At 55.1% G+C, this 13516-nt stretch overlaps 1 protein-coding gene across 1 annotated transcript; it reads right to left on the bottom strand.

Moving 5' to 3' along the window:
- Nucleotides 1–1587: 1587 nt before the first annotated feature.
- Nucleotides 1588–7177, bottom strand: FAM163A (family with sequence similarity 163 member A). The gene is made up of 4 exons (XM_042873908.1): nt 7107–7177; nt 3150–3243; nt 2960–3074; nt 1588–2197 (listed from the first exon to the last, which is right to left on the bottom strand). The coding sequence occupies exons 3-4, from the start codon at nt 3050–3052 to the stop codon at nt 1811–1813; spliced, it is 480 nt and encodes a 159-aa protein (XP_042729842.1). The 5' UTR covers nt 3053–3074; nt 3150–3243; nt 7107–7177; the 3' UTR covers nt 1588–1810.
- Between the last annotated feature and the right edge of the window lie 6339 nt (nt 7178–13516).

The raw sequence follows: 13516 nt of genomic DNA, 5'->3' as shown, positions 1-13516 counted from the left end.
GCAAGGTGGGAAGCCTTGCTTCATGCCAAGAGGTAGAGTTGGGTAGCGGGACATGCCCACGGCAGCCGTGCTGTGACATTAACTTCGTGTGGCTCCAAGCAGGATGGAGACCAAGCTGAGCAGACGCTCTAGTAGGAAAGGACAGCATTTGCTGAGTTAGCCAAGAAAAACAGAGAGATGATATTATCCGGGAAGAGAATTGGATGGGAGCCAGGTGCTATCAGCCAGTGGGATCCACAGAGCGTTGCTGCTGCTAACTCTCTTCTTTCGTCCTGCCTGCCCTTATTGTGAAAGGACACAAAAAGGCCTGCTATCGCTGTCTGGAGAATGGAAGGAGACTGTAAAGGAGGTGCAGCTAGACTGAGTCTCAGCATAATGGAAACACAAGGTCTTTCTGGCCCAGAGATGGGGGAGACGGTGAATAATGTTTGCTCATACACTGTGTAAGATGCATGCTGGGGCACGGTGTCTGGATTGCAAGGACCATCATCACTTTTGGCATTCATCCGGCTCCTTTTCTTTGGGTTGTTTGAGCAGAGGTGCCAAACCAACAGCAGGTCAGAGTGTCAATTAGCCTACTGTCTGCTAGCAGACATCTGAGGCTGACACAGTGTTTGCCTCCACAAGATCTCCTTCACCTGTGCTTGAATAGGGAAATCAAGACTTGTTGGTCCAAATCCTTCAGATGGCCGGTCTCCAAATGGTGGCAGTGAAAGAACACCCCACTTGTACTTCGGAGCAGTTCTACCCAGCATTGCAAGGGCAAGGCAAGCAGTTCCTGCTATTGCTCCTGGCAGCACCTGTGGGCTGGCTGCGTCCCTCCTCCCTGCTGCAAGCGGGGAGCAGTACTGCGCTGTTGCTATGGAAGTGTCCATGGACGATGGAGATGTCCTTTTGGTCATTTTTCACCTAATTGGATTTGTGGAGGAGGAAGGAACTTTCCCATCTTCATTCCGCAGATGGAGCTGTTGGCTGAGCTGTCGTCACAGCCACACAACTGCTGGGTCTGGCTCGGGTCTTCTTCCCAAAGTGAAGGGGGAGATTGTGCTCCATTGGAGCTCCTCACAAAGGAGGGGACGCAAGCTGGTGGGCTCTGCTGCTGCAAGCCAAAGCGATTCTAAACCAGCATCCTTCTGGATGGGGTCTGGGCAGGGCTTTGAGGTGACCACACTGCAGTCATCTGGCGGTGCAATTCTTGTAAGCAAAACCTCGGTCACTTATGGGCCCAAGTTAAAATTGCTCCTAAGAAAGCTTGTGAGCAGTCAAAGTGGGGGCTTTGGCCACAGAGAGACCTGCCTGTGCTCACTGCCATGGGTGAACGGTCTTCACGTCCCCTCGCAGTGATTCAGATCCTCTCCTACAACTGCAGCACAGGCTGCAGTGGGTGAAGCCGAGCCCTGTGTCAGTCCTCAGCGCAACATGAGCTGCTGACAGCGGTGCTGCAGCCAGGCGGAGCAGGATGGCCCCAGGCCCCCATTCCCACTGCACTGTGCTTCCCATCCCCATCCCGCGTGCAGGGGACGTGGGCACAGCCCCAGCTGGAAAACACCAAAGGCGCCGCTCTGGGGAGCAATGAAGTTAGTTTGTACTGTACATAGCCCTCATTAGACAAGTTCCTTCAGGAGATAGAGTAATAATTACACTTGTAGGTGCAGAGGTCACAGTCCGGATAACCTCCTCCACAGTGACCCGTGAGGCTCCACCACTCCCCTCCATCAGGAGGGCCACGCTGCCCTCGGGCTCTCCCTGCACGACCCCCACTATCTGCGAGCTGACAGCCCCATCCCTCGAGCGGGGTGCGTGGTGGGGGTCACACCTCTGTGCTGATGGCCCTGGATGGGGGGAAGCCCTCGCGGAAGCTGTGCCGGCTCAGCGGGAAGCCCTGCAGGCCGACGGGTGGCCCCATCTCGGGGTAGCAGGCGGGCACGTAGGCCACGCGCTCACCCCCATTGCGCACCATGTCGGGGGTCCGTATGTAGAACGGGGAGCCGTATGGGGAGCAGGTGGGGCAGCGGGGGTGGGCCCCGTGCTGGTTGAGCTCAGGGATGGGAGTGGGACTGCCCTGCCCGTCCGCCATGCGGGAGCTGCAGGCATTGCATGTGCCGGGGTGCGAGTGCGCAGGAAGGTCGGATTCTTCCTCTTCCTCCTCCTCCTCCTCCTCTTCTTCATTGGGGTCATCTTTCTTGCAGCAGTAGTACTGCAGAGAGGGATGGGGTAGGTGAGCACGGGGCAGCCCCAGGCACCACCTGGCACACATAACTTAAGGGTAGATGTGGCACTGAGGGACAGACACGGTCAGTGGTGGGAATGGGTTGGGCTCGGACCTGGTGATCTCAGCAGTCCTCCTCAATCTTCATGACTCTATCATTCTATAATTCCAGTTTGAGCTACTACTAACTCTACTAACAAATTAATATAAATTAAAGAAGTGAGAAAAGCGCTGGAGCAGGAGTGGGGCAGCTTCTCAGCCCCATGGCAGGAGCTGCTGGAGTTCCCCACTGCTGGAGCTGCCTGCTTGGCTCCACCAGGCTGGGACCTGAGGGCAGCAGGGTGAGACCCAGCCAAGAGCAGGTGGGGGGCAGCAGGGGAATGTGTCTCCTCCTTTCACAGTGAGATCTGCATGGGGAAGGGATTTGGGGATGCCACCTCCCCTGTAGCCTCTGTGCTTTCCAGCACGTTGCTGCATGGCACAGACTCAGCATTAACTTTTAAAGAGGTTGTAGCCAGCCGACTTTGAAAGCTTCCTTGTCTAATTTATAGGAAGAAAAAAAACAAAAATCAACCCAAAAGCTCTTCATCTGGTATTGCAAATCCAGCCAAGCCTACACCTAAGTGAGCAAGCACTGCAGCTCCTCAGATCCCTGTGGGAGGCAGTCGGGCAGCCTCACCCTGCCCAGCACGGGCACAAAGCCCCCCAGCCCATCCTGCACCCTGGCGCAATGGATGTCCCCACACTCACCTGTAGCCTACAGTAGCAGAGCACAGCAATGATGCACAGTAGGATCACTGTCGCTAGGATTCCCCCGGTGATGACAACAGTTCCCGCTGTCATCCGACCGATTCTCCATCAAACTCTGAAAGGCAGAACATGGGGACAGTCACCACCAAAGCATCACCGTTCCCATCCCACGTTCCCCATTGGCACTTACCCAGGGATGCGGTGGCCGCTGGCGGTCACGCCGGCCCTGGGACGGCTGGGGGGGGCTGGCAGCTCTGCATGGCCCTGGGGAGATGCCTGTGGCACTGGGAGCAGGGACAAGGAGGAGAAGAAGTCATCAGCTCAGCCCTATGCCTGCCATCCCCATTGCCATCGTGTCCCATCAGCAGCCCTCTGTGAGCCGCTAATTGATAGGACCCAAGCGCTGGCAGCTCGCAGCTGAGCAGATCTAATTACCCTTCAGCCACACGACCCTAATTGATGCAGGGAGGTGGCAGCTTCCAGATCACAGCTGCCAACCTGCTCCTCCGCCACAGGAAAAGCCCCAAAAACTCATCCCAGCGTGGTTTGCCAGCAGCCACACATTGATTTCCAGCACTCAGAAAGGCACAGTGCAAAGCCAGAAGGACGGTTCGGATTTACTTCCTTTCTCAAGCCACTCTCACACATAAAACAGGGGAAAAAAATGACAAAAACTCCACAAATCGATATGCCCACCAGCCAGCTGATAGGGCCATCCATCAGCACGCCTGCACGGAGCTAACAATAGGGACAGCACGCTCCATGACAGCCACACCGCACCCTGGATGGCTCAGGGACACCCCACAGAGCCACCAAGTGCTTCTTGGAGAGGGACGAGGACACGTCTGTCTGCACCCTTGGGGCCCTCCCTGCCCCTTGCCATCCCACTGTCCCCAGTGGGGACGGAGCAGGCTGACCCTGTGGGCAGGCGTGGGGCTGCTTGGCGCAGAGATCCATTTTCTTTAATTGATGCCGTGCGGCAGCACAAACTTACAGCCTGAGCAGCGGCTCTGGAGCGAGCGGCTGCTATATTTATTTCCCTTCAATGACGTCCGTGCCGGACGCGCACAGCGAGCAGGGCAGCACATTCCCTTTGCTGGTGTGGGTCAATGCGTGCCTCTCCTGTCTGGACAGCCCCAGTTCGTTTTGTTGCACACCCAGCCCTGCACCCGCACGGCGGCAGCAGCAGCGGATCGGCCCCATGTGGGGCAGACGGACAGACGTGAGGCTGTGTGCGGGTGGCTCAGCCCCGCTCTGCAGCCTGGGCTAATTCAATGAGCTGTCTGCCTGGTGAATTAGCGGCCGTGGCCTCACCAGCATCCATTCTCTCACAGGGCCTAATTGGAACAGAGCAGCGCTGGGGTGGGCTGAGCACCCTGAGGGGCTGCAGCAGTGGGTAGGAGCCCAAAGATAACCCTGATAGAAGAGACCCCACTGCCTCCCCCTGTCCCACTGGGGCCGCCCTGCATGGCCTCGTGGGAGGGATGTCATGGGCACAGGGATGGGAAGCAGCTGTGGGGGCCCACCGGTGTCTGCTGGGGCTGGAAAATTCCCAAACGTCCCAGAGTTTTGGTGGGAAGGGAACAATTCCTGAGAACACGCAGCAGATGGGTGAATGGATCAACTGCAAATACCAGAAGAAATGAGCAACATAAAAAACCATAGAGCAGGAAAAGCTTAGAAGGCTCCAACAAAGCAAAGCCAAAGTGATCTCCAGCACCAGAGCACTGGAGTGCAGGGGGACGGGGACCTGTGTGCAATGTCTGCAGGCACATTCCATCCCCTTGTGATCTCAGCTCCCGTCCACCTTTCTCACCACTTCCACCAAAGGAAGCTCAGCCCCAGGTTTATTTCTCACCCTCTGAGCCAGAACAACCAGTGTGCATCCTACAGGGCAAAGTGGCTGGGGAACAGGGATGTTCCAAATGTCCCCAGGCACTTTCCTGCCCTGAAACGTGCCAGGGAGCCAGCGGGATTCAATTAGCAAAGATTGTTCAGGGGTAACAAAATGGAGCATTGAACAGTTGGGTAGGGCAAGGGAAGAGGGGGCTGTGGGGCAAGGCCTTTGAGCAGGGAGCTCATGGACGTGTGGGACCTCTGCCCACTCACCTGGGGCACAGATTAGAAGAGGGCACCACATCCATAAGCCACCATCTGGAAAGAACCAGCAGCCCAGGCCAGGGCTGCAGCAGGCAGCAGGTAACTCTCTGACTGCTGCCACCCTCCAGAAGCACTCCAAGGGCTGGCAGCAATTATAACCCCACTGTAACACCCGTGGCCCTTCTGCATGGAGAAGGGGCTGCGAAGGGCACACAGCCTCTCCCTGTGCATGATGCAAGCACTGCTGCCCGCTGTCAGCAGCCCCCAGCATCTTTGCTGGGAGCATAAACAGAGGTTTGTTGTAATGACTCATTAAGGTCTAATTGCATTCCCCCAGCAATACAGGGAAGCAGCCTCCCACGTGCAGCAGTACTACAGCCAAGCAGCTGGGCACCATCCCCTCCCCAAAAGCGCGGGGCAGACAGAGCGACGCTGCCATCCCCAGAGCAACGGGAGCCCAAAACCCCAGAGCAGCATCGGGTCCGCGCTTCCTTCTATTCCTCATGGGGGATGCTGAGCTTCAGGGGGGAAGCCGGAAGCTGGATACCTATTGCCAGAGCATCAGCATCACAACAGGGCCTCCATCCTGCAGCATCAAGGCCCTCTGACCTCTCCCCTCGCTCTCTTTAAGGGAGACTCCACCAGTCCTATCCACGGTCGCTTTTCAGGGCTGTCACAGGGGAATCACATCACGAAGCCTCTCAGCCTCACCAGCAAATGAAGCATGAAATGTGCTTTCAGTAGAACACGGGTAGCAGAGCCCCGATGAATATTTCACCTCGCTGGGATGCAGTGTGGGGTGACGTGGCTGCAGAGAGAAAGAGGCAGCAGAGCAGGGAGCGCTCCGACCTCGCTAATGCTTTGCTGCTGGTTTTGGGTGCAGCCTTAGCGGACCCACAAAGGAGCAGTGCTTGTAGAGCTGATTCTGCCCATGGCCAAGCTCAGCAGTGCTGCTCAAGCTGGAGAAGCTTTTCCATTTCTGGAAAGGCCTCTACCACACTTGGCCGTTCCAAACACCACCTTCCAGGCAAGGTTTGGGGATGATCACACCAAAGCAGAGCAGCTGGGCCCCCAGATCCAATCCCACGGCAGCACTTTGGCCACGAAGTATTCAGCTGTCCCTTCTGACAGCACCATGCCCAGCACCCAAAACCCAGGTGAGTCCACCCAAACCACTCCATGTGCAATGGCCATAGGGTGCTCCACCTGGGATTGCAGAGTGGAACAATGGGGCTGAAACGCAGCACTGTGGAGAGGTGTGGGAGCACATCCCGTGTCCCAGTAGAGTGGGATCATTCCCCACTGGGAACGGCATCTTCGTAGAAGCACAGTCCAATTCAAACAATGCTATGATTCTGTGGTTCTTTCATCTCTTCTTGGATAGCTGCTCAACAAGTGAAGCCCTCAAGGATGGAGAATTTTCCCCCCAAGCCCAGCTCTGAGTCCACAGGACCCCACTAGCAATGATGCTAGATGCGAACGAGCAGCCCAAAGGCACCACAAACAGCATCACACAGCAGCTCCACACCTCGGATGCACGAGGACCAACGTGGGGAAGAGGAAGAGAAGCCCCCACGACACAACGCTCCATTGGGTGGAATATTCCGTGGCCTATCAGAAACCCTCTCCCCTGTAGAGGCAGTCAATAGCACACAACAAAAGCTGGCTGGAAATGCTAGGTGCTTCCACATGTCCTTTTGTGGGGAACCAAACCCTCTAGGATAACCTTAGGAGACAACAAATGGCAGACCCATAACTCAAGCACGGGTCTCCTTCAATTACTGAAGCTCAGCCAGAGACAAACCAGAGATCCTCAGGGATAAACAAAGGGGCCAGGCACCATCCACACCCCAAAGAGTCAACGTCGCAAAGTTGGGCAGTGCAATCCCAAAGAGATGAACTGGGGTCCTGTGGTTCCAGAGCCCTTCGTAGAGCATCCCCTGCCCGGGGGCCGGGGGGGGGGGCGGAAAGTTCCAAGCGCTTCATCCCAATCCTTTTTCCCCTATCCCCTATCCCAGATCCTTTATCCCAAATCCTTGACCCTTACCTGGAAGCCGGCACACAGCGGGATCGGAGGAGAGCAGCGCCGCCGGGCGCGGGCAGGAGGAGGGGGAGGAGGAGAAGAGGCAGAGGAGCGCGCACCGAAGCCCGGGAGGCGCCGAGTGTCCGCCCGGGGGTGGAGGCAGCGGGGAGGAGTTTGCCCAGTTGCGTGGAGCCGCCCCCAGCCCCGCACCGCCCCCGGCCCCAACCTCGGGGTGTCCCCGCCGTGGAGAAGCTCTGGAGCGGTGCCATTCATCTCCATCACCCGTCCCACAGCGCTGCCTTGGCCACGGGGCCGCAGGGAAAGAAACGGTTGCTCGGATGGCAGCAGGGTCAGTGCTCCTTTTTTCCATGTCAGTCCCTGGGAAGGAGTTCCTTTGGGAGCAGAGAAGGAGGTGGGGAACAGCGCTGTGCTTTCCAATCCGTGGAGTTTTACATGAAGCACGTGGGTAGGGGAGCCCCACCAGCATGTTTTAGGGTCGGCGGCAGCAGCATGACCCAGTGCACTGCGCAAGCTGAGCATGCTTCCTATTAATTTCAGTTTGGGTTTGGGGGAAATCTCACCCCCCTTCATCCTCAGACATCCCAGGACCCCAGTGCAGTCAGCCCTTGCAGCATGCAGACATTGCAACCCAACTCGTAGGAGTGGTGTAGGATCCCCTCTGCCTGCTTCTGCAAGAGAATTTGCTGAAAAGTTTTAAACTGAAGCCAGAAAATGTTTCCGGTCCTGCCTGTGCTCTCTGGCAAAAATTAAAGCTCGGACTCCACTCCCAGCATCGGCTCTTCAGCCATGTGTTTGCTGGGACACTTGTGCACACAGACATCTCTCTGCTCTGCACACATCCTGACACACCCAGGGGTGCTCAGGAGCATGGACCAGTGCTGCTCGGTGACAGAAATGCCACCTCCTGCCCAAATAGAGATTGATGTTGAAGACAGCCCCTGCGTGCTGTACGACCCGAGGCTGTATATTCCCTCCCAGGCGTTGGCTACACTTCAGCAGCACACAGCCCCAGCCCAGGAGCCCCGTGTGTCCTCTCCTCCTGGGGACAGCTGGGAAAAAAAAAAAAAAAAACCCTCAAGAAATTTACAAAAAAATTAATAAAAACATATTTACTTTCAGCCCAAGAAGGATTTCCCCTCCCACACCCCCCGCACCAGGAAAAGTACTGCTTCCAGCCTTCATGAGTCCTCAGCCTCAATATTTGATGAAGCCTAGCAGCTTTTTTCCGGAGCAGGAAGGAAGCGCAGCTCAATGCGGCAGTGCAGAGCCATGATCCCCTCTCTATGACCCTCCCTCTTTATGACCCCCTCCCACTACCCTATGGTTCATCCTCTCTGCCCTCTCTCCCTGCTGTCCCCTCCCAGTGCCAGTACGGTGCCATAGGCAGTGGGATACACAGGGGATTCTGCTGGGGTTGAGCCATACTGGGTTCACTGCCTCCCAAAGAAACCACCCCATGGGGCTGACAGCTGCTGTTGCAGGTCATCCCACCTGCCAAAGCACATGGACTGGGGCATACAGTGAGTGGGGAGCCACTCACATGGCACGGCTGTACCTTACAGGAGCTCGCACTGGTCTAGCAGGGACAGGCGGTGCTGCACTGGGGGCCAACAAAGAGGGGATGTGGAGGTGCCAACGTGACCCCAACCCCAACCCTGAGCCCAGTGCACAGCTGAGAGCCTCCAATGCAGCTCAGACCCCTCCACTGCAGGCCCTGCCCGCCCCACAGAGCCCAGCCTTGGCCTCATTTCAGGCTGGGCAAGAGACGGTCCAGCCCCAGAGGTAGTGAGATGATGCTGAACCTCCTAATGGAGTTTGACAGCAGTGGGATTAAAAGCACGGGTGAGTTCGCAACCCCTCTGCAATCAGCTCCTGCTTTAAAGAGCTGAACCAGAAAGGAGAGCTCCTGGCAGCAGGGTACTGGGAGGGGAGCGCGCATGCATGCACACAGGCTGCTGCCCTGGGGAGCAGCTCCAGCACTGCGCAGCACCCACAGGAACCCCTCCTCTTCCTCACTGCTGGGAGCAGGAATGGCAGAGAACACCCAGGCTGCTGGGCATGGATCAGCAGAGCCAGGAAGACCCACCTGGGTGCGAAAAGGTGCTCAGCAGGACACCCAGAAACCATATGTCCTCATGGAGCAGTGCCCAGAGCCCCACCACCAAGCATGGAGCCCCACAGCACAGCCCCGCACCTACTGAACCCACATCTCCCCCAGCAGCTCTGCTCCGAGTCTTCCATGCCCCTGTGGTAGGAACATCTCAGCACAAGAATGACCCCAAACAACTTGTAATGCTTCAGCAGAAGCAGTGCAGTTCACTCATTCTGCTTGGTAACCTTCAAAAAGCCATCAGCTCCTCAGCACTGCCCACACCCTGCTCATCCCAAAGCCACCCCTGCAGCTGCTCAGCACCAGCTAATAGGGGCAAAGAGTTTTAATTCGCCTCTGAGCACAGGGAGCCCTGCAGACAGTGCAAATGCTGGGGAAGGGAAGCACTGATGGGTTCTGGCACAGGGGCTGAAAAGGCAGTTCTGGCTCAAGACCTCATTCTGCAGTGACCTGTGTTGTGAACGTGCTTTTTTCCCTTTTTCTTGCTAAATGGAAAGAAAAATAAATCCTTCCAGGTCAGAGGAAAGAAAAGCACTTACTCATGGGTCAAGTGAAGCAATGTGAAGCAGCCTTGAGTGCAGCTTTACCTTCCCTAAACCGTGCAACGATTCCATTTTCACTGGGAAAAAAAACAAAAGACACCACCACCTAAAAATAAAAAAAGAGAATCGTTTTGGTGTTAGGAGCATTTCACTTTTTTAAAGCCAAGCTGACTTGCTGGATCAGCTCCACTTTGTGAAGCATAGGGCAACCCAAAGGCACACAGGAAAGCAGATGGAGGAAGCAGAGCTGGAATACTTCAGCCCTCTGAAATAGCAGAGCCACCCCGGTACCCCCCAGTTCCAGGTTTTGGGGTGCAGCCCCACTCCTAGAGTCTCAGCCAGGAACCCCCATATTTCCATCACCCCAACCCACCACCCCAGATGACTCCCCCATACCACAGCTCCACACGTTGTCCAAGTCCATTAGCACGTCCCTGGGGCATGCACACCTCGCCAGCACTCTGCTAACCCCGGCTTTCAAGGAGAGCTGCAGGGCTGTACTGCCTTTCCATTTTTCATTTGCTTTGAACACTTTGGTCCTGCACCCCAGGGGCTCCCGGTCAATAATCACTGTTACAAAGAAATTGCGCAGCTTCCTTCAAGCTTTGCAGCTTGCCCAGGTTCACCCCACACCCAGGGAGCAGGGATGCAGGTGCAGCATCACACTTCAGTCCCTGAAGCAACAATCTCTCTTTTTCCAGCTTCTTAAGCAATAAATGCACAGCCAGAGACCTGCTGGGAATGAGAAACATGACCTGAGCTGTACTGGAAAGATCAGCCAAGGTCTCCAGGAGCAGGGGAGCAGCCCCAGGAGCAGGATTGTTTGGGTTTTTAGATATCTGCTGATATTGCAGCAGGAGCAGTACTCACATAGCAAGCAGCAGCAGCAGCATGGCAGGCACAACCTCCACGATCCCACCAGTCACACGTCATCCCACATGCAGTGCTTGTAGCCCGGAACGTGCTCCCAACCACATCTCGGCAGTTGAAGGAGCTCCTAAGCTATGGGGGAAGCCTCAATGCTGTGTAATGCTTGCTGGCTTTCCCCCTTGGGTTTGCCTGTTCCCATCAGCAGTGTCTGTGCCTCCCATTCTGAGATCCCAAATGCACCTCCTATCCCCAATTACAGTCGTGTGAGATGAGAACAGGCAGGATCCAGCCAGCAGCTCCCCAAAACAGCTTCATCCCCCCTGCTGCTTGGCGAGCTGGAGGAGATGAGAGGTGATGGCCTTGAAGCTGAACCCGAGGGTCCAGGGTGAATACTGGGAAAAACTTGTGCTCAAAAGAGCAGTGGTGCATTGGCACAGCCTGTCCATGGAGGTAGTGCGCCCTGGGGGTGTTCAATAACAGTGCACTGAAGGATGTGGTCAGTGGTGGGAATAGGATGGGGTTGGACTTGGGCATCTTAGAGCTCTTTTCCCATTTTCATGACTCCATAAGATGCAGCTGCCCTGGTCAGCCCCTCCCTGTGAGCTGTTCCTGTGCGATTCAGGGGTTGCTGAGAGGCACAGGGATGTTTCCCACCCTGGTAGAGTCTTTCCAGCAGCTCCTTCCCTCCGGGATCCCCCTAGAGGAGCAGTTTCAGGCTGAAGAGAGCAGAGCTGTGCCTCGGCCGCCACCTAGCAGCGACCCAGTAGAGCTGGGGACGCTGAGACAGCCAGCAGAGCTGTGCCAAGGTACTGCGCGCTCCTCTGCACGAGCAGACTGCAAACACACGGCCGAGACAGCCAAGCTGCATCTACTTTTACCTTTCTGTGTTTCAGGACATCCCACCCCGGCCTCGTATCAGCACTACACACCCAGCACCCTAAGAGACAACTCTGCTCTCCACATCCACGCGTGGGGCACTGAGGGATAAGAGAAGGCTGCCAGGACCGCCAGCATCCCCAAAAACCACCATCAGCAGTGAAGGACGTCACTACAAAGCAGTGTCAGCCCACACCAGCAGCACAGCCAGCTGCCTGTTTCACCAGCACCTCAATCCTGTCAGCATTTCCCCAAGCTGCTCAGAACTATCCACATCCTTCCCTCTTTCTGGGGGTAAGGCTCTGAGCCAAAGGGCTTCAGGGTGGTGACTTGTGATTTTGGTCCATTTAGAAAGCATTTATTTTGGACCAGAAAACCAGAAAACACACGGCATCTCTGCCAAAGTAGGTCTGGGCTGGATGAGCCAGCCTACCTCCAGAGTCCATCTCCTCCTGCACCTGACACTCACAATTTCTGGTATTCTCTATCAGAAAACAGCCCAGAAAATAGATTGTTTTGCTCTGGACCATTCACACACCTGTAAGGTGGGAATGGGAACGCAATGACAGCATCCAAAAACAACTTAGCATGCAGCCGATACAGCAGTGAAACCTGCTGCTAGGGATGGGGCTATGGAGAAGGCAAGCAGCAGGCAGGAGGAAGAGCTTTCTGGGTAATTTAAGAGATCAAAATTCTCAAGAATATCTGAGACTCAATTAAGGCACCATCACAGTCCCTGACCCAGTGCAGAACGTGCCTTGGTTGAGCCAGGCAGCGCTGGAGGCAGTGCCAGAGACGGACCAGACCACAAACCAGCAGGGAAAAGGGATCAAACAAAAGCTGGCAGGGAGGGGAACAGAGCCAGGGCAGAGCTCAGGTCTGGAGAAAGGCACCTACGTGCCCACAGGTTAGATAAAGCCAAGACCCAGCTGCTCCTGGCTGGAACAGGAGGCTCCTGACCCAATCACCACCTGGCTCTCTTCTCTATAACGTTTAACAGCAAGCTTTTATCCTCAGCATGAGGCAGAGTCATGAACCTCACCACTAAATAAACTCAATGCAAAAAAGACAGGAGGAATCACAGGGCTTGAAAGAAGTGCTGAAGAGCTACCAAAAGCAGCAGGACGCTGTCTATAAGCAGCTGCTCTAGGTAGCTTGGCTTGACAACTCCCAGAACTGAGTTCAGGGGCTTTGCCTTTGACTGAGCTGTCCTGGGAGACAGTCCCCACATAGCCATTCAAGTCCCAGTGACTCTGGACAAACCAGGGCACCCCAAGATACCCACCTGCACTTTTTGCAATAGGGCAGAAAGCTACCAAGCAATTAGATTTTTTTTTTTTTGCACAGCCCAAAAGTTCAGCATTCCTATCCTTCCCTCATAGATGCTATTCCTCCTCCACAGGAGAGGAGCTGCCACAGAAGTAGATCTCTAGGAGAGAAAAACAGATGTTGCCCTCCTCTCTGGGGACATGAGGAAAACAGACCTTCCAGGAGCATTCAGCTCACTTAAATCCCAGCTACAAAACCAAGCAGATGCTACAGCCCATGCCATATGGGGAACAAGGATCCCATATATCAAAATAAAACTGACCCCATCTTAGTGTTTGAAAGGACAAAATGCTTTCTTTCCTTTTATTCCCTCCCAGACTGCCCACTACTCAGGTCACAGAGATACACATCCAATTTTCCCTGAGTTCTCATCCCAAGGCATCACAGTAACTGTTTTCCCACAGAAATGGGAACTCAACTACTCCAGGCACAGAAACCTCCCTGTCACATCAGGGAGAACTGGGAAAAGAAAATTCTGCAGAAATGTTCCCAGTTGAGAACTTTTATTAGATTGTAATGAGCAGAAAAACTAAGACAAAAAAGCACTCAAACCTAGCCAGCTCCATTGCCCACGCAACTCTGAGCAAGCACAAGTGTTTCATCCATTTTCATGCTAGAAGACAAATTCTTTTGTTACAACCTCATGGCCTTAACACAGGACCAGAAAGTCAGGCAACTTCTGACAC

Source organism: Lagopus leucura, unplaced genomic scaffold (assembly GCF_019238085.1).
Source record: "Lagopus leucura isolate 7727_CA_CO unplaced genomic scaffold, USGS_WTPT01 Super-Scaffold_100009, whole genome shotgun sequence".
Classification (NCBI taxonomy): Eukaryota; Metazoa; Chordata; class Aves; order Galliformes; family Phasianidae; genus Lagopus; species Lagopus leucura.
The sequence above is the reverse complement of the archived record's forward strand: the minus strand, read 5'-3'. Positions and strand labels throughout refer to the sequence as shown.